The sequence below is a fragment of the Leuresthes tenuis genome, unplaced genomic scaffold (genome assembly GCF_036924035.1).
Source record: "Leuresthes tenuis unplaced genomic scaffold, fLeuTen1.0.hap1 SCAF_10, whole genome shotgun sequence".
NCBI classification, from domain to species: Eukaryota; Metazoa; Chordata; class Actinopteri; order Atheriniformes; family Atherinopsidae; genus Leuresthes; species Leuresthes tenuis.
Genome location: NW_027325364.1, coordinates 20287800 through 20308103, shown reverse-complemented (window position 1 = coordinate 20308103; position 20304 = coordinate 20287800). Strand labels below are relative to the sequence as shown.

The following is a 20304-nucleotide window of genomic DNA, read 5'->3' as shown; positions in this document are numbered from 1 at the left end:
CAGCTGGGAGCAACAAAACACAGGAAAAGCTCAGGCGTTCCATGTGGCATTAAAATACTTCAGCACTCACTTTCAAAGGGTTCATATGTGTCATAGTGAGTCTCACTGATAGATATATTGACCAAACCTAGACACACCCTAATTGCTCCCCTGATACAATCAAAGCCATTCCTGTGCAGGGATTTGACCCTCCAACAGCCCTTTGATTCAATCACTTCCACTCGAAGTGCACTGAAACCCAAGCATCTATGACCTTGACAGTACAATTATCGTCACACAACAAATGGGGACTTTGGGGTGCGGTGACTGTATCCAGCAGTGAGATTACTGCATTTGGATTCATTAAAGTGATTTTTGCTCAAACTTGCATGAGGGATAGCGTTAGATGGTGGACTTCAAACGCTTATAACGCTAATCTTAAGGTCCCGAATCTGTCCAGTGCAAAATCTTCAAATGTGCAACAGTCTGTTGAAGGTGTTCGAACGTTTTATCATTACATTCATCTGATTTTCTGGAAAATGTTTACTGCACATTTAATTATTGATATTTTACATGTCTCTAAGTTAGACACATCGTCAAAAGATGTGTCAAAGCTAATGTCAAAGCCCCACATGGCATGTTTGACGTTCACTTAAAAGGAGCTATAGGTCTGTTAACTGCTGAGGATATCCATGGTTCTTAGAATCCTGTTTTTAAGGTCTTTTTTAAGCTCCTACTTAAGCATAAATACATAGGTCAGTGATATAAGTATGAGTTAATAGGTCGAACAACAAGCAACAAGTCAAAATTGAATTTCAAAAGGCCTCTTTGAACACTGGGGATCAAAAAGAACAAACAAGGACCACATGGCAAGCTCAGGCATTATTTGGACTACTGTATATGAGAGTGCAGAAGTCCAGATCATTCAAGTGTGTATTACACACAATGCAAAAAGGATAGACATCAGCAATTATCTTGGAGTAGCAATCATAGACGCCCATCACTTTTTGACAGTACAATCAAAGAAAAATGTGTTGCTTGTTTGGAAGACTTCTTGAACAATCTCATTTGGACAGACAAAAACAAGGTGGAGATGTTTCGTCACCAACACCAACTGTCAAACACGGTAGTGGATATGCATGGCAGGTTAATTGGTGTCTCTAAAACTGACCCGAGGAGTGAGTGTAAGTGTGTGTGTGGTTGTTTGTCTCTGTGTGGCCCTGTGATGGACTGGTGACCTGTCCAAGGTGTACCCCGCCTCCCACCCAATGACAGCTAGGATAGGCTCCAGCCCCCCATTACGGTGTAATATTCAATGTGTTGATGTTCATCTGAGATTGTATCAACCTCATCGTAAGACCTGTGAAGACGACATGATATCTGATTATACCCTGATATGTAAAACCTTAGAACTGAAAGGTTTTTTTTTTTTTATATGTGACTACTTGATTTGCATTTAATAAGATAGAAAGCACAATATCATACAGGATTATAGGAAGCCAGCATGACATCATCTCTACATTGAAACTCAGCTTTCTAGACACAAAACAGAATTGGACCTGTGGTTTACCATGACCACTGAAGGAGCACAAGCCCTGAAGGCTTAGTCAGCCTACAGGTTAACATCCTGATATGTGCTTACATCTTAAAGGTCCAGCTTTAACATCCCAAGGTGATAAACCTTGCAGAGATGCCAAAAGTGAGGCCGGGGATCAACAGAAACCTTGGCTATTTCAAGTAAAGCCTAATTGAAACAGTAGAAACATTTCTCCCTCAGCACATGGTGGAGAATTAGTGGCTGACAAGCTCAGTTGACCTTCTTTAAGAGAGTTTAAGTGGTGCCACTGTTTGAATAATACAATCAATATAAATATAGCAAACAAACCACATGCACAGGTCCAAAATGGATAAAAACCTCTGCAAAAACGTCTTTGAGAGGCGTCCAAAAATACCAAAACCAAAGAGTCAACTTAATAAAAAAAGAATTGTTTGTATAAACTGTCAACTTATCAGTTTAGTTTTCTCCTTTATTCCCATCTCCCTCAAAAGATTTCTGTGTATCTACCCTTAGACATTAAACTCAGAGGCAACCTGCAGGCCAGCATCTGTACATTTCTGTGTGGCATTCACTGCTCTATATATATTCCCACCCTTTCCTAAAAGGGAGTACATTGTAAATAGTGCCGTTATATATAGCAGGGCATCCAGAAACACACTGAAGCATAAAAACCTTGTGCAGTAAGCAAATTAGGCAGGTTAATCTAATTTTAATTCAGATGCCGTACGAGCTATGTTACGGTTCACAAAAGCATGTTTAAACAGCAGAAAAAAGAAGTGCTTTGACTCTATAATTCTATCCAGGATTCTCAGTTAAGTGCATGGCAGGTCATATCAGAAGAGAAAGATTATGAAGCAAATCTGCTGTTTCAAAAGCCAACACTCAACCAAAAAACAAGTATTGCCTTAGAAGTCGGATTATAGCATCTGTGCAACGGTATGTCAACAGAGCATAAGTAAAAGTATTTAACCACAGAAAGCTAATGTTATGTTACTGCCATGGATCCGGTAAAATTCCTTCAAGAAAAGTCCAAATAACTTTTAAATTAAACAACTGAGATGACAAGTTTTTTTTAAAATATAAATATATATATAAAAATGACAAAATAACCGATCGAATAGTTTTTCCGGTTTTATTTGGAACTAATTAAACATCCACAAACAGGCGTGCATCACTGTGTTCAAAATCCCAAACTAAAAGCACACAGAGCTCAGCTGTGTCCACTAGTTTGCGTGTGTGGTTGTCATACGTGTTCACCTCGGTCAGCTCCACTTCAGATGACTGGACTGGACGCAGCTCAGTGCGAGGCCGTTCAGCTTTGCTCAGTCATCTTTGGAACGCAGAGAGCACATTCCTTCCATATACGCTACCAAGTAAAAAAACACATGCAACACAGTGATCTCCAACCTCATGAAAAGGCCTGGGCTGATTTATGGGCCGGACCAGCACAGAGTGGATGGCTTGGAGAAGGTTTAGAATGGCGGATTATGTGATGGTTTGTGTGCAAACCTAAGAGACACACACACACACACACGCACGCACGCTCACACACACACACACACACGCACACACACACACTCAGAGCTTGTAAGCTTCCTTCCTGGGTATCATAGGGTCAAAAGGTGACTTTTTATGCCTCCAGGGGTAAGGTTATGTCCTGACTTTGTTTAAACAGATAAAAGTCAGTGTTTTATCTCTTTATCCACCTGGGCTGGAGGTCTGCACAAGACTGCTTTTTTTTCATCTAACACCCTACTGTTCCTGCAGTATTCACCCCATTACCGCCTGCCTTTGCAGATGCCTCATCCCAACAGCTACAGTCTGATCACTTCCCAATAAACCTCTGGTCAGTTGTGAAATGTCATTAATTTGGTAGGGCCCCTAACATGGCAGAAGGTCTGTTTATTAATCGATTCACAGGTCAAGTCCATGTCAGTTCAAGGTTTTTTTTCATCGCATGGTGTAAAATGACACATGGAGAGTAAAGGACAAAGAAGCACAATGAAAGCAGTTGGTGTGTTTAACATCATTTAACACGCCTAATGTATACGATTTCCAGAAACGTTGCACTTTATTTACAAGGTGACACAGATTATGATGAACAAAAGGATTATGATGCTAATAATGGAACAAATACCAACCCACACCCTCAGCTCTTGCTTTGGGTCCCATGTGATCTGTGGAGTCCTGCTGCAGCCCTCGAGCGTCGCCCCGAGGCAGCACAGCTGGAACGAGCTTGACATCTCTTATCTTCAAATGGAAGAGTCAAAAGCCTCATGAGAGACTCTGCTGCACCCAGGGGGTGGAGAGAAGTAGCCGGCTAAAGAATGTTTGCAGCAGTTAGAGGAGCTGAACAGAAACAAGAGGAGTCATTATCTGGTGCTAATTGCTGAGTTTAAGCACATAAGTAGCACTACTTGAAAGAGAGAAGGCTGAGCTGTTTCAAAGTGTTATTTCAACGTGTCTTAATTAAGACGATGGCTATTTAGCTAGCAGCTGATGCTTAAGGTGCACTGCAATTAAGGCTGTAAATTAGTTACAATTTTAGCCTTGCACTACCACTGACAAGTGATAGCAGCCTGTCCTACAATCTTAATTGACAAGTTTCAGCTGAAATGAGGCGTAAAGGACTGTTAGGAGAGCCATGAGACAGAACTGATCACGACTCTTTGACTGAAGGACATATATAAAGCGCTCTGTCAATAATTAAAGTTAAAAATGACTCATATGGGACCTGTCTAGGGTGCACTGCGACAGCTGGGATGGGATCAGCCCCTCCGGGACCCTTCACAGGATGAGGCGGGTATATAAAACCGGTGGCTCGTATAACAGCGAGTGATTTGAAAGAGGTTACACATTCAGACGATCCAACAGAATCACTGTCAGCACCATTTTGATTTTGCAGCACACAGCTATGGAATAAAAGGAGTGCTACAAAAAAGAATAAATCTGTTAGAGAGTTCAAAAATAAGTAAGGGAAAATAGCCAGAAAAAAATGAATAAACCTGGAAATGTAAAGACAAATATAGAAAAGAATTAGTAAACATGGACATGTGAAGATAAGTGTTGGCTGGGTTTTAGCAATATATAGATATATATATACAAATATCTATATGTATATTTTTCTTATATTCTTACATTTTTCTTTTCTATTTTACTTTTTGAATCAATTCATTTCTAAGCTGTTTCCCATTTCACTTTTTCCATTAAGCCTTCTTCCTGCCTTTTTATATCGACACTGTTGTCACCGCCGCTTCTTCTCGCTGGCTCCCTCCATAACACATTAGCTACGTCTCTCCCTGAAGAGCTCTCAGGAACTCAGCCAGAGTTCCAGACCCCCGTCTCACTCCGGTCTTACCCCTCCTCTCATCCTGCTGCGCCTGAGTCCAGAACATAAACAGCGTCTTAATTCAAGAAATGGCATAGCTCCAACTCAGTGTCTGGGGACTTGAGAAGAACCCACTGAAGTGAACATGCCGACTGTAACCTTAACCCTAATAGAGGACGGGGGGTGTCGGGGTTCAATTATTCTACTGTATGTGTTTAAACTAGCCAGACACCTTAAGTGATAATATTTAGCTTGACACTATGCCTATGGCTATCTGTCATGGGGCGTAGGGGGTGGGAGAGTGAAGACACCACTCTCTTGCTCGGCTGTAAGTTGGAGTTACACCCCCCACGCTTTAGCTCCAGATGCGAGCTTGCATTTCTAAATACGGTTAAACAACTTGAATTTACTGAGATACGTGTGAGATACTACCCCCACAAACAACTCTGAATACTGTTAAAAATATGTTTGTTGTAATGTATGTAATAATCAAATCAAGTATTAATTCCATCAACTTCCATGGCGCTGACAAATTAGGTTGTCAGGGCAGACTGTTGTATCTGCAGCACTAAAACACAGAAGACCGGAAAGAGAGTCGAACAGAGCATCTCTGTGTTCTGTTTTAATCAGCAGATTAGATGGTAGTCACACCTCACTGGATGTGCTTGGTGCACATGTTGATTAGTCATTAATTGGCAGCTTTCATTATTTGGGAGCAGCAGCGTAAAGTGGGGCTATAAGAGAGGGCCTGATGTCATGCGGGGGAGCCTGAATAGCACCAGTCTATGAGAGAAAGGCCTTTTGGTAATGTGGAGAGTGCCTAATTGGATGAGGATTTCATTCGGCTGCTTGGGAGAACCGTTCTTATGCAATGGCACAGATGAATGGAGGAAGCTTGGGAGCGGTGATGCCTGTGCATAAGTTGGCTGAAATGGTGCTCCCTAGGTACGGCTACACTGGATGGATTCGCCTTCTAATGACCCCATCTTTACTGCGACTTCTGCAGCAGTGCAAGAGTTCTGTAACTGAACAATGCTGTGAGATATGAAAAACTGTCACTCCGTCAGCAACGGTAAGCTTATGAAACCATAACTGAGTCTGTGCAAGTGTCATGGCTTCATCATCCACACCAAAACAAAACATTAAACCCAAATAAAACTGACCTTGCACAATATATGTGACCATTTGAGGAGAAAGAGGAGCAGGATTTATTATGAATTACTTATTATTAGGAATGCTAACAAACTTAGTTGGCTGGGGATAAAAAAAAAAACATTAACAGAGACTTAGTTTAAACCCTATTCATAAGTACCAAAGCACACCAGTTTAGAGCCTAATCGCTTCCAAACCTGGTATAATACTACAAAACCGAGAGGGTGTGTGTGTGGGGGGGGGGGACGACGACATACATGAGAGTGAACAAGGACAGAGTTGTATTTCAAGACAAATACCTGTATGGTTCTAAAATTCAATATTGTGTTGGGGGGGGGCACTTTTGTTTTCAAATTGCACGGTACATTTACTAAAGCCAACTAACCATAGTTTGTTTTGATTTCACACTGCTGATTCCATAGGCTGAGTGAGACAAAGATCAACAGAAGGGAGGCAGACAGATAAAAACGGTGACGCTCCAGGCAGACAGATGAACAAGGCGGTTCAAGATAAACTGGAAAGGGGTGGAGGAGAACAGAGTACGTATGTCTTAGAGATCATTTCATCATCACCCTGCATCCAGACCACATGACCTGAGCATGTGGTCACTCAGGTGTTCAGTTACCTACAGGATAAAAGCAACATTCTTACCTCTCACGCAAGCTTTCAGACACATTTTGACCAAAACCAGACAGAGAAACTCAATCCACTGTACTAAGCAGGCATTGCATCACCTTAGGTCACAAGTGGTAAGTGGTGAGAATCAGGTTTGTTCAGGTTCATATTTACAGTGTGGGGAAGCGGGCGGGTACTCTTTCAGACAACTTTTCACCAAACATAATAAATAACTAGTCATAGCTGAGATACCAAATACATAAAACATAGATTAAGCTGTCAGAGTCCAAAAGGATTGGATGATTTTTTTCCCCTACAACTGACAGCCAAGGTGAACATTCTGGTACCGAAGGTGACATTGCTCTGCTTTTAGACCCAGCCAGAGTCAGGGACATGAACTATGCAGTGGTCCGTCAGTAGGGTTGGGTTAATAGTGTCATGACATCAGAGAGGGGGTATTAACAGTGTATAAGCCTAGACTAACCAGTGCTGAATGACTGCTAGCTGACGCAAGACCTGATGGAATGCTGCCTAGAGCATGACTACAAGCTCTTATACCACCAGGACCGGCTAACAGGAGCTCTCAGCTCACTTTTCTTTCCCCATGGATGACAGCTAAAAGTTTATGCAAACAATCAAAGGCAAAGGGATCACATACCTCTATCTGCACCTAAGCGTACATATATGCACACACAGGTATGCATACTACTACATAAAGAAAACGGATAAAGTTTGAAGTGATGCTCCAGCTTTGTGATAACAACAAATCTCTGGGGTGATTACTGCTAATAATAAAAGGACGGAAGTCAAAAACGAAAAATCTGACTGTCTCAACCCTAGACTGCTGAGTGTGGCTTATTGTATGATTCTTTGCAATATGTGCTGTCAGCAGCCCTCTGGCAGCCTGTAGTCTTGCAGAGTTCGTGCCCCATCATGCCTGTGCTTACTTAGCATATGCTTGAAATAGCAAGACTGTTGGAGAGGTTAAAGAAACCGCAGCTCGATCGGTTGCCGTGTGCACAGTGATGTGACCACAATGTTGATGTCTGTATTACAGCAGGAAATAACAGAAAGTGGAAAAAAGGAGAAGTCCTCATTGTCAAGTGGAAGGCTGTCAACAAATCATACCCCCGAAGACACACAGCCACAGCATGAATATGTTCTTGACTCTGCGACAGCAGCCACATTATCGAACTTCGTCATATTCCAGCACCCAGAGGTTTACAGAACATCAAAAGGTCCATGTTTGTGATGTATGTGTGGTATGCGCTCATATGAAGTCTGACAAGTTGCACTTCACTCTGGGGAGATTCTGACTGTGCTTTGCCTCCCTTTGTTCTAAAAGGTCATTTTGGCTTAAATTTACAAGGGAACAAAATCACGTTATTAGCTCAAAGTATGTCTGTGTATGTATGGCTGTGGACTGTGTGAGTAAACTTTCAAGACAATTTACCACTTCTAATTTTCTCATACATATAGGTAAAGCCAATTTCACTTTACAGACATCTTTAAGTTGCTTGAATGATGACTTTGTTTTGCTGTTTTATCAGAGCAGAATGACAAGTCTGTATATATATACACACACATATATAAGCAGGAGTGATCTGAACCCCAAACACATCATCTGGGAGTGTTAGTCCAGGTTTTAAAGCTTGATTTTATATGAATTTAATCAGACTAGCATGTTTAAAAGTCCAGCTTTGGAACACAATAGACCCTCACCCCACGCCACCCTATTCAAAGAGTGATGTAAACATGATTTCTGGCACTAGAGGAAATCTTTTGGATTTTACAGCCAAATTGATTTGAGGATAGGTGTTCATTTTGATACAATTAGTCATTTGTGCCACTAGGTGTCACTACATGCTACGCATCAATGCTTGATTTACTGGATTTCAACCAATCCAGCAGTCATGATTCCAGAAAGAATTGCCTTAAAAAATAAAAATAAATTTTAAAAAACACCAGAATTCTGAATTTGTAGTTTGTAACAAGACACAACTGAACTTTATGCCTCTTTCCAGTCTCAAACATAACCGGTGAGATCTGCATTCAAAACTCAAAGGCCAGCATCAGTAGTTCCAAGAATCATAAATTTGGGTTCTGCAACTTTCTGCTGAGACCACATGCGACCAATAAAGAAATTGGTTTGGAAGCGTGCCTAAATGACAGGGCAGATTACGGCTATCTATGAAGAGTTGCTTTGTCAAGATCTTTGCAAATTAAAATCGATTAGATGTAATGATCAGGCTTTCCCTTTCACTTGACTTTTCCCTGTCCATTAGAGTTTATCAAAATATTGTATAACTGACTAAATATTGCACTACTGATGCGATGATATGTGCAGCAATGCAATAATCTTTTAAAAGTTTTAAAGTGGAACAAAAAAAAAAGCTGCAGTGTGTAATACAGATTAGAGTTTGACGGAGTGCATTTGCAGGTGCAGCATGCATCAGCATTACATAGTAAGGGCTTATTGCCAAACTTAGCAAAGGCATGAAGGGGGGTTCTGAAAGATTTTCATGTCAAGCAAACCGTATCACAGTGCTCAGTTTGATAAGCCTTCCAAACACACTCCCACTGAGAGCCTTTTATACTGATTCTCAGAATTCTGCCTCACACTGATAAAACGTTTTACAATTAATAATTAAATGCATCTTCCTCTTAATGAGTGGGACTCTGGTGACTTCAAAACTAATTCAACTCAACAGTCCCTTACAACCTAAGGGTCCCTGGGGGTCCCTGGAGCCCACTTTGGGAACAACTGCAGTGGGTCTGTGAGTATATGTGGGAACCCCAGATAAGGGATAAGGCGAGACTGGTTAAACTCAAGAGAGAAATAAGCTGGTGCGGGGAGGCGGAAGGGGAAGGGGGGCACAACATGGCAACTAGGGTCCTGCTGGACTGAAGTAGCCTAAGCGATGGATCACTGTGTACTGCTGTTAAACAGCTGTAAACAAAGCACCCTCCTGGGATCAAAATACCAGGGTCATGGTAGATTGTGTAAAAAGTGTAGGAAAGCGCATGAAATTTCGCAGCTTGTCGGCAAGCTCCTAAGACCCCGGAACAGACTAAGGTGTCTCCAGTGGAAGCTTTCCACTTGTGGGTGTACTCTGAAGTAGATGTGAATGCAATTGCCCGGTCCGATGAATCGACATGATTTCAGGCTTCAAAAACCGGCTGTTAAGACAATATCAGAGCAGGAGGCATGTCTCGCTGAGCGGTTACGCACAGTGCTCACATGTGATCCGAAACAGCATGTGTCATCCCCACAGCAAATGCAACTTTTACTACAAGCGCAAACTAACCACTCTGCCAACTGTTTTTTCTTTATCCAACCTCCGCAGTCACATAAACACACACAAGAAACACGAGAGCGGAGTCTATACTCGGTAAACATGCACTCACCTCACAGCCGGATCGGTACAGACAGGCTACAAAAGCAAAAAGCGTACAGAGGCAGTCTGAGGATGAAGGGACAGTCGACAGCGCTGGATCAGGCCACGTTGGTCAACATTCCCTGACTGGACCGATAGACAGAGGCAGGCGGAGGAGAAGGAGGAGGCGAAAACAGTGGCAGCAAAGACTGCAGGGCAGCTCATCTCATACGGCCGAGGGAGGAGGACGCACACACATACACAAGCACACGCACACAAACATACGCGAGCACACGCACACAAACACACACGCGCGCAAACAACCCCTCCCATTTACGACAGACCACGCCCACACGAGAAGGGCTGATTAATGCGGCGTTCAGGTCTTGTGGGGAAAAGGGCGTGTTCAGAGATTTTTTTTTGTTTAGTTTTGTTTTATGTAACTGTCTCAAAAGTTGTCCCCTATAACGTCGCGTTTACTTGTTATCAGTTGCAGTTATATAAAGCAACAATTTGACTGTTTAGGTCAAACTAATTGAAACAGATTTTTTTTCCTGTTGTATCCAGCTGTATTTTAATGGAAAACAATTTCTTACCATGCACCATGATGCCAGTTTATCTCTAATGTTACTCCACTGCTCTCACAGTACAGTGACACCATTTAAAGGGGTTACAATAGCTTAATCCAATGGTTCTCAACATTTTTAGAGTCGCAGCATATACAGATGTGATCCGGCTACATACAGGGTGCTGGTCATGACCCCTACAAGTCAAGTCACATGTTCCCCCTGACACTCACAAAAATGCTCCCGTTTTAGGTTAAAATGTGTTGTCTTTGTGATTTAATTTATTTTTCCACAATCATTTGGCAACCTCCTGTAATAAACCCCTAATAATCCCCTAGGTCGAGAATCACTACCTCTGGAATTAGTCCACCATACTTATTAGGACCCGTTATTAGGACATTATACTTTTCAGGTTTTTCAGGTTCTTCCTTCAGTGCAATTTTCTTACAAAGCCCAAAGTCCAATCCCAGAAGGACTTATTCTTCTCCGACAGAAAACATCTCTCCTGAACTGCCTGCAATGTCTCATTTGTAACTAGCAGTAGTCTAGACTAGAAAAGTATTAAGTACAGATCATTTACCATTTCATTCGAGGTTGGCAGTAAAGAAACGAACGCTAAAATCAAGAGTTTCAAATAGAAAGCGATGCACTTCACTGTGAGAAAGTGGATGTATTTCTTGAACATTGAAGCGTGCATATCCATTACTGTATACTCCCTAAATGAAACAATTACTGTTTAATCAAGAAAAAAACACACTCTTCAATAAAACAAGAATTTAAAAGGTGCAATTCTTGGGTGACTCAAACTAAATCAGGCGAACCATTACTCAGCTTTGAGTGCATCTCATAACCTCTGCGAATAACTCCCTTTTAAATACAGTTTGGTTCAAACACCAGGGATAGTTTTCATTAAACCTAATAGGACAACGGTTTGTCTTATCGTTTCTTCCTCTCTACGACAGCACTCTCCTTTTTAAAGATCCTTGATGATTAATGCGTGTAAGGCCTGAAAAATAAAACTCTCAGGGTGAACCAAGGAGCTGCATGTAAAGACTGCTACTGTGGCAAGACCAGGAGTCTAAAGTTAGGGACAGCACGCCATTCTTAATAAAAACCCTGCTCTGACAAGTACAATCTGCAATAAAAACAAAATAGGCTCTGAGGTATGTAAATTGCACAACCGGGGGTCAAATCTCACTGCACCAGAGTTACCTCTCAGAACTGTTATGCTTTCATCCCTCTGAGTGTTGATGGATTGCATAAGACCTTGTGATGTTTATAATATTACTGAGAACAACATGGAAGGTGCAGAGTTAGCGTATGTGTTCTTTTTTAGATGTGGGCTATCAAACCACTATAAAGCACGGACAGATTTGTTTGGGAAGAGTGCCAAGAACAAATGGTAATGACTTGAGGTGAACCCCACACAACTATCAGATACAGTTCTGCCTCAGACTGAAGGGCACCCAGAGAAGCCCAGCGTTTGGGCGAGTTTTCACACTGTCAGTCATATTTCAGGCTCGGAGGAGCCGAAGTGATGGGAAACTAAAGTGCATAAGGTCCTCAATTATGAGCTGTTTGAATGTGTTTGGATCAAGACGAGAGGGCTCACACTGTTTGTATACAGACACATATCGGCCTACTGGCATACAAACATACATAATGTCACTCATCATCAGGTTGCTTCCATAAAAGGAAGCGTTGTTTGTCTTGCCTGGCATTGTGACAAAGTAAGCACACATCATGCTGATTTCCCTTCATCAAATATTCAGTACCACACAGGCCTTTGTTCAGCTCGATGTATCAAATACATATGAGGCCGTCCGACATAAGAAAACAAAGTCTGTACAACCCCCTGCTGACTGTCGATGTCCCTCATAAGTCGGCCATACAAGACTAACAAAGCAGGGTATAATAAACCAAGACAGTTGTTTAATTACTTTCAATTAGGTGTCGCTTCAAGCTATATGTGAATATGCTTTCCTTATTTAATCATTTGCTGCTCGCCGTTGAGCAGAAAAAGGAAAATGTTAACCCATTTACTCCTCTACACACCTATGGCGAAACAATCCATCCGAAGTAGAAACATTTTATTAGTCAGCACGGTATTTTGGCACAGTCACACGTCTCACCCTCAACTTACTCAGGCTTATTTGTGAGAACTGTTGTGGCTGTCAGAACGGAAAAGGCAAAAACTAAGCCAAACCTGACTGATCATATTTCTGCTGCATTATGCGGTGTGCCCCTGCTAGTAATTCTTGATTCAGAGGTTATTTACTCCACTGGTTTGGAACCATGACACAGGCACAAGCCCGAACACACGCATACTTGCAACAAAAATATCGCTCACATCCACCCCCAAAACACAGACACTCACCCACACTTACACACCCTTCACATATTTGTAAGGCAGATTAGAATGGCTGTAAAAATGAGCATGAATTTGAACCCACAAAATAGCCTGTGGGACCTGCAGGAATTTCCAGCCCTCTCTGACCGACAGAGCTGAGAGATCACCCCTCGTACTTCACCACTAGAACTGACTCAACATCGTCCCATCGAAGTCAGTGGAACGCTCAGTAAAAAAGGGCTTGAAGGTTCAATTTCATGTTTTATCTGGGATCACACTGGTACTCAGATCTTACAAAAATAGGATATTAAAAGAAAGAAAAGAACGTCACTTACGTTGTTGATAGAGGAATACAACAGAACGGCATCCGAGTGTTTGATTTGTGGACAACTAATGTGGATATGGGCATCATTTATTTGCACAGTGGGACAGTGGAAAGGAACAGTGTCTAATGTTTCAGGAATCAGGAAGGCAGGGTCTGATCTTTGACAGCGATTTAGTGTGGCCACATAGTGATGAGTCAGGGCCATGAGCTGCTGCCCGGAATAGTAGCTCATCTGTGGTGTGGCAGAGAGGTTGTAATATTTCATAAGGACAGCAGGATAACCACAGTCTAATTGTTGTTTGTGAGGGAAAAGCAACACGTTGACACAGTTAGAATTTCAAACAAACCTGTTAAAAAAAAAAGGATTCAGCAGCAGCTCAATTTTTGCTTGATAACAAAATTGTTTATTGAATCAAAAGATTTTGGGGTAGACAAAAAATAACTGTACAGTCTCACAGGCACAAATAGGAGAAAAACAACAGAAACAGTAAAAATCAATAGCTTATAAAATGTTCACGCCATCGGTGATATAAATCAAATCGATCACGATTTCTCAAAGATTCGAAAATATAAAATGTGCTGACGTCGTGTTCATGGAGGAAACTAGCTTGCAGACATGAATGAATGTCAGAATCAAAGTTTTCGTGTTTTGAAACTGAAACAAAATACTATGAATTGAACTCCTCTTGGTCAAAATTACTTCAAAGTACACAGCAGCAAACATTTATACCTGAATGCAGTTTATCTTCATTCTAAAGATGATTCAGCATCAAGTATTGCATTCCATTTAATGGCAACATCAGCTCTCCCTCATAGCTCCTCCACACGATACACTTTTACTGCAGGAGCAAAATCAAATGCAACAATGCTTATATTAAGGCAGCACATAGGCTTTGCTAATGCTTTCCTACAATCCTGGCTTCCATAACATATCCATAATATATCAAAAGTGACTTGTTCATTAAATAAATCTCTTCCCCAATGGTGAGCTCCACCAACTGTTTAAAAGTCAAGAAAAGGAAAGATTTGTCCAAGCTTCTTGTCAAATACAAGAGAAGAGAAGAAAATATACTACTGCAGGCTACTGACAATGCGTGACAATCCTAAGATTTCTGTGAGCAGCACAGATGAAGGTTAGGAGCTTAAATATGAATATACTGAGCCAACAGGCACGAGGCACCCGTCGCCATTTTAGTCCTCCTCAGAGCCAAGAACGGCAGAGGTTGGCATAACGCATTAGATCCTGCATAAAATATTACACCTTAAGCACTGCCAATGGATTCGAGCATTGCTTTTTTCTTTTTAAAGTGTACATACGTTTTCAATAAACTTACTTTGTTGAAAAAGAAAGAAAAGTAGTTCAAATCTGGAAAAATCAAATCCAACTTATTGCACCCTGTATAGAATCTGTATAACAAACATATACATAACACTGTGCAAGCAACAGTATAAGGCCTCCACAACTTCATGTGGTAAAGATCAACATATAATGAAGTAAAACTCTTGTAGACAAACAAAATTTGCTTTCATTGGCACGTTTTGTACAACGATCTGGTTTCAACAACTGAATTGGAAGTGCACGTCAGTCAGGAAAAGCAAAATGTCCGACACAAACCTTTTCCAGGAAGTTACGGTTAGCGGCTGAGTGATCTGAAACTGTGGGTGGCATGAACTGCTCTCCTTTCCCTTATGACACCTTTCTCAGACTGTTACAAGCGCTTGGCTGCTAACAGAAACTTTCAAGATGAAATGTCAGTCTACATCATTACTTAATTTTTCTAACGAAGGTGAAAGGGTAATAATGAAAGTGAACATAATGACATCCCTGCCCTGCTGTTCCTTAAAGAAGAAACTGCATCAGTCTAAGCATCAGGCCCCGACTTCTCTATCAACCCCTATAGATAAATCAAAAGAATCTTCATTTGTTCTTTAGTTCTTGTAAAAATCTATAGTGCAAAAATGATTTCACTGAAATTGTGACTTAATCCAGCTTCCCAAAGGCTTGCTGCAAAATGTAAAACTGAAATGACATTTGAAGGATTCCTTTGTTTCTGTGATGCGGGAGTCCCCCCTTAGTGCTGAGGGAGCGTTGATGTGGCTGCCTGAACGGTCCCCAGCCTGCCGTTCACTTGGACCGTCTTTTTGGGCACAGAGACCTAGTTAAAGGAAACACAACATGTCACTTTTGTATTTCTCCACTCTGGTAATGGCAGGAACAGCAGTTTATGGCACGCTACAAAGGAAATTAATAACTTTGAATTCTTCGTGTTTGTGTTAATTGATTTTACACAGCTGCTGACCTAAATCTGAACTATACCCTCTTGACAGCGTTCATACACCAACACAGTATGACTGTGAAACAATTTGCAATCCATCTCCAGTTTCCTGGCTGTTGGACTGCAGGAGGAAGACATATGAAACCAAACCAAATCTGTGAGATGAGAGAGGACCCTGGTTTAACTCAGTATGTTTTTCCTGTTGCTGTCTCCTGGTTTCTTGCCTCACCCTGACTCTGTCTTTATGAACTCTTCTTACATCTGCAGATTAAAGACATGAGACACATAAATATCTGGATGTATTTTCTTCCCAAATGGAAAGTCTGATAACATAAGCTCTTACCTTAACAATTGTGCTTCCATGAAGCAACATATAAACATCGACCAGTGCTAATTCAAAGTAACTAAATGTTGTTGAATGTTCCAAAAAAAACCCAAACAACCCCACTCTAATGCATAATCTGATCCCCCGTCTTTCTGTGGTGTGCTTTTACCTTTTTTAGCCTGTCAGCTGCGGATCCAGAACGTATAGCCTCCAGCATGGCCTCTCTGGCTGAGGCAGGATTCGTGGGGGTGTGAGACGCCACAGCACGAGGCTTATTCTGGGACAAGACAGGTGGAGGAGGTGGAGGTGCAACCATAGGTGGAGGAGGAGGTGGGTTAAAGACAGGCGAAGAGCTGCTCGAGGAAGGAGGAGAAAGAGAAGAACCCACACTTCTCTCCTCCTCAGAAGCTGACTTCCTGATCTCATGGGCCGCCACGGATTTCGTCTGCGGACACAAAGTAATGAAATGACAGTAAATTTAAGCGCCTTGCATGGCTGCATAAGATGCTAAGAGGCTAACAACATGGAGAAAGAGTTTAATTTCCTTTGACTTTGACTTTGTGGTGGTACTGGACAAACAGTTTGGAGGTTATTCATACACGTTAACATGTTAATTCAACCAAAATTGTGAGAAACTCAACTTCTCTAAGTTGGACTGAAACACAGACTAGTGCAGTGATATTGTGTAAATAGCCATGAGAATATTTTACCTTCGTCAGCCTGCTGCTGTTGCTTTGGGCTCTAATGGCGGCTAGTAGAGCAGATCGTTCAGTCTCCTCTTCGACATAAGTCACTTTCTTCTGGTTGCTGGGGTCAGAGGTGGATATCTGATGGTGCAATAAAGAGTAGAAAATCTTTTTTCTGTCCTCCAACAAACCCAATGATTCAGCAGCTTAGCTGAAACTGGGATATTAGTGTATTTCTATAACTGGGTTCATGCTAGCCCAGAGTTTTCGCTCTCCTCATTTCAATGATTCATTTAGCCACACAGTGCTGCGTTTAGCTCGATCTCACCTTCTTCAGTCCATCCCTGCCTCCGCTCGTCTGGATTGCCTCCATCAGGCTGCTGTGCAGGGATGTCTCTTTGTCGGCAGATCTCTGGATCACTGGTTTGAACTTTTTCACAGGCCCAAACACAGTCACTGCTGCAGGCCCAGGAGTCACATCACTGTGTGATACTGTGACTGTGGGTTTCACATCAATGGCTGCCTTAGTCACGTCCCCAAAGCCCTGTAATATACATACAAGATTTGTTGACAAAAACCTTTCATAGTGTTAGTTTTTTAAGAGACCTTTGTTATCAATGTGAATTTTACTTACACTTCTCTGGCCTTGGGATGTGATCTTTGGGGCTGTGGGAGGCTTGGAGAATGAATGCGGAGCACTGCTTGTTGTGGGACTGGGGCTACTGGGCCAAAAGTGTTTAATATGACCTCCGTTGTTATTGGCTGTTACTTTTATTTGAGTGGATCCACTGGACTGATTGTTATCATTCTTGGATGTTTCTGTGACCCACATATTAGAACCTTCTTTGGTGGATACGGCCGAATTTTCAAATCGCCGCCTATTCAATTTCACTTCTCCATCCTCTCTTTGACTATCTGACACATATTCTGGGTAGCTCATAGACTTCTTGAGCCCTGGGGGATTGGGTATAGATGAAGAAACATTCTTCTTGTCATCTGAAAAAGATGACACAGATGAAGTCACTGGCGTGGACCAACCTGATACCTGCGAGCCAGTAGCTGTCTGCGTTTTCAGAGAAGGAGACAAATCAGCGGTTTTAGGGATGCTGCTCGGTTTGGCTGAGGTCTTTTGGGTGTATTTAGCAAGAGCAGATGCAACATAATGGCTTGAGGTTCGCCTGGGTGGTTTGAGGAAGGACAGGTCCTTTTTCAAGTCTTGAGGAGGCGGAGGGGGAAGGGCAGGTTTACTCGTTGGCTGCTGAACATTTTTGGACACAGATATCTTGCTCTCTACATCAGCCCAGTCATTGTTTGCAACTTTGATAACAATCGGAGGTTTTTTTGCTTCTTTCTCCACCGCCACCACTTTAGCTTGGGCTGTCTGTGCAAGCTCAGAAACTGTCCTTCGTGTTGTTTTCTGGTACTCTGTGTTACCGGTCTTCAATGTGGCTTCCAAGCCGCCAGTAGGAGCACTGTCCATGTCATTTGTGCTCTCCATAGCCTTATCAAACAGACTTTTTCTTTGAGTCACAGCATTTTCTTGTCTTTCATTTGAGCTCCAAAAACTTTTGGCTTTTCCAAGAAGATAGGAAGCTTCATTGCTCTCTGACTCAGATGAACGTCTCACTTTAGAATGGGAGATGCACGTTTTCACCAGATTTCCTTGATCGTCGATCTTAATGGCACCAGCGACTGGTGTGACAGCTGACTCTATCGTAGCATCATGCATGACAGTGGGCTTGGGAGGGACCACAGTAAATGTTTTCATGCCCAAACGTGATGTGACATTGCAAGTGATTTTACCGTGGGAAGTGCTCAGACCAGAGTTTCCTTGGTGATCTCTTTGTATCCCTTCATCTTTTCCTGGAGAACCCAATCTCTGAATCACTGGATGAGAAGCAGGCTTCTTCTGGGTAACAGCGGGTTTGTTCTGTTGAAACGACTGAGAGTTGCTCTTCACAGGATCAGGGAGGATCTCACTGTTCTTGCCATTGTTCTTCATGTCAACATAAGATTTCACTGCCACAGTTTTTTTAGTCTCTCTCACATTGTTGGTATCAACAAAACCCTTCTCCTTCGTTTTTGCCTTATGCATCTTTTCTTTCTTTTCATCCTCGGGGGATTTGCCATCCAGTGGTTTCCTATGCTGCTCAGATTGATACAGCTTAGCGCTTCTTTTATCACTGACCGCAGCTGTATAAGCATTGTTATTTTTGTTCTGTGGCTCCGCACAGGACTTGTGATTAAAGTGTGGACCTGTGAGGAGATAGGGCAAGAAAGATAGTTAATCTAATGGAGGAAAAACATACAAATATCACCTTTAACTGTGGTGGGTACATACTGATGTGTTGGTTATTCTTCTTACCTTTGCTGCCAGCTGACTCAGTCCTGGTAAGAGATTTCCCCTTGTGTTGGATAATATCATGCTCATACTCCAGTACTTCATCTATGGCAGTGACTGGCACATCCATGTCCACTACAGAGACGGGCACCTCATCACTGTTGGTGGACATGGTATAAGGGCTGTCTTTTGCTGACACAATGTCTGTGTGCTCTGAAAAGGAGGTTATTGTATTATATATTAGAATTATGGACATGTATTAAAGCTCCTTTATGTCAATGAGAGTTGTGTAGTCAACAGATTTGACCTTGAACAGATTTAACCCCTATTGAACTCCACTATACATAAATCTGTGAATAAATCCTTGTTTTAAAAAAAGGTAGATGGCCAGACTGCCAGGTTGCCGTATAGAGGACATGTAAATCTAGTTTAACTGGACTGTAGCCCTCTGACATGTTGCCTCACCTGCAAGGTCTGCTTCAAGATCCGCCAAAGTCCGATGGAGCTGGACTGTGAGCTCCGAGTCATCTTCATTGCTGTTGACCGATTGTGCCTGATGGCTGGCACTGTGCCTGGAAGTGATACATAACAAAAAAAAATTGGTGTCAAAAAGCCAAATGCACGAATGCATGTAAAAAAATAAAAAAGACACATGCAGAGTCCCATAACAACGTAAATGCTAAAAGCACTTGGGCAGAATAAATACAGTAAACACTGATAGCCTTCATTTTTAATTGCAACTACCACTGAAAAGATGTTCTGAGCAGTTTGATATCATCATTTACATTCACCACCCTTCTCGAGTATTGCAGGGACAAAAGCAGATCAGTAACAGAAAGAAAAATGTTTGTTTGTTTGTGCAAGTGCAAACCAAATGTCATTTTTTATTGGCGCCCGCAGGCTTTGAAACAGGCTGACGTTAAGATGTTATTACCGCACTTTAAACTTCCTCCACTTTCTTCAAGGGTTCAACAAAGCATTCTCATGAATTAGTGTCATATTAGCCATAACAAATTGCAAAAAGGAGGCCAAACCAAATAGAATTTATTTTCTAAGAGACTTGGACTGGTTCGCTTTTCCTCAATGGTTCTGAGAAAATAGGGTTATAGTCCTTTTCCTGGAATACTAAGAACCCAGCAGCATCAGGCCAAAGTCTGGATTCATTATGCTTCTTGTAGTTAAAGCTTCAATCCAAGATCCCCGGTCTGGGCACACAACCATACACATTTCACAACAACTTAAAAGGCGTAAAGTGATCTGGAGCAGAATTCATTTTCAAAAAAGAGCTTTGAAAAGGGGCCTAGAACCATAAATATGAACGCCAAGCACAAAAAGTTGACCGGCCAGCTTTGGCCACAACTCAAATACAAAAAGATGGGAGGTGCTTTCGGTTATTAGCCTACTGCTGGGATAGTAAAAGATGTTG

General features: G+C 41.9%; 2 protein-coding genes across 8 annotated transcripts in view; both read right to left on the bottom strand.

Annotated features, from left to right (window-relative positions):
- grb10b (growth factor receptor-bound protein 10b) overlaps positions 1-10238 on the bottom strand; it is a 65710-nt gene extending 55472 nt beyond the window's left edge. For 2 of the 3 annotated variants that reach the window (XM_072394659.1, XM_072394660.1), the window contains exon 1: positions 10041-10238. The gene's annotated coding sequence lies outside the window, so the exon portion shown is untranslated. The remainder of the gene's footprint in view (positions 1-10040) is intronic. The other variant, XM_072394661.1, reaches the window with a different exon arrangement.
- Positions 10239-13643: 3405 nt separating this feature from the next.
- The window catches only part of cobl (cordon-bleu WH2 repeat protein), a 48705-nt gene continuing 42044 nt past the window's right edge, over positions 13644-20304 (bottom strand). For all 5 annotated transcript variants that reach the window (XM_072394654.1, XM_072394657.1, XM_072394658.1 and 2 more), the window contains 7 exons: positions 19344-19450; positions 18903-19091; positions 17172-18793; positions 16866-17081; positions 16562-16678; positions 16021-16296; positions 13644-15406 (listed from right to left, as the gene is read on the bottom strand). In XM_072394654.1, coding sequence (XP_072250755.1) covers positions 15323-15406; positions 16021-16296; positions 16562-16678; positions 16866-17081; positions 17172-18793; positions 18903-19091; positions 19344-19450 — 2611 coding nt within the window. In that variant the 3' untranslated portion in view covers positions 13644-15322. The remainder of the gene's footprint in view (positions 15407-16020; positions 16297-16561; positions 16679-16865; positions 17082-17171; positions 18794-18902; positions 19092-19343; positions 19451-20304) is intronic.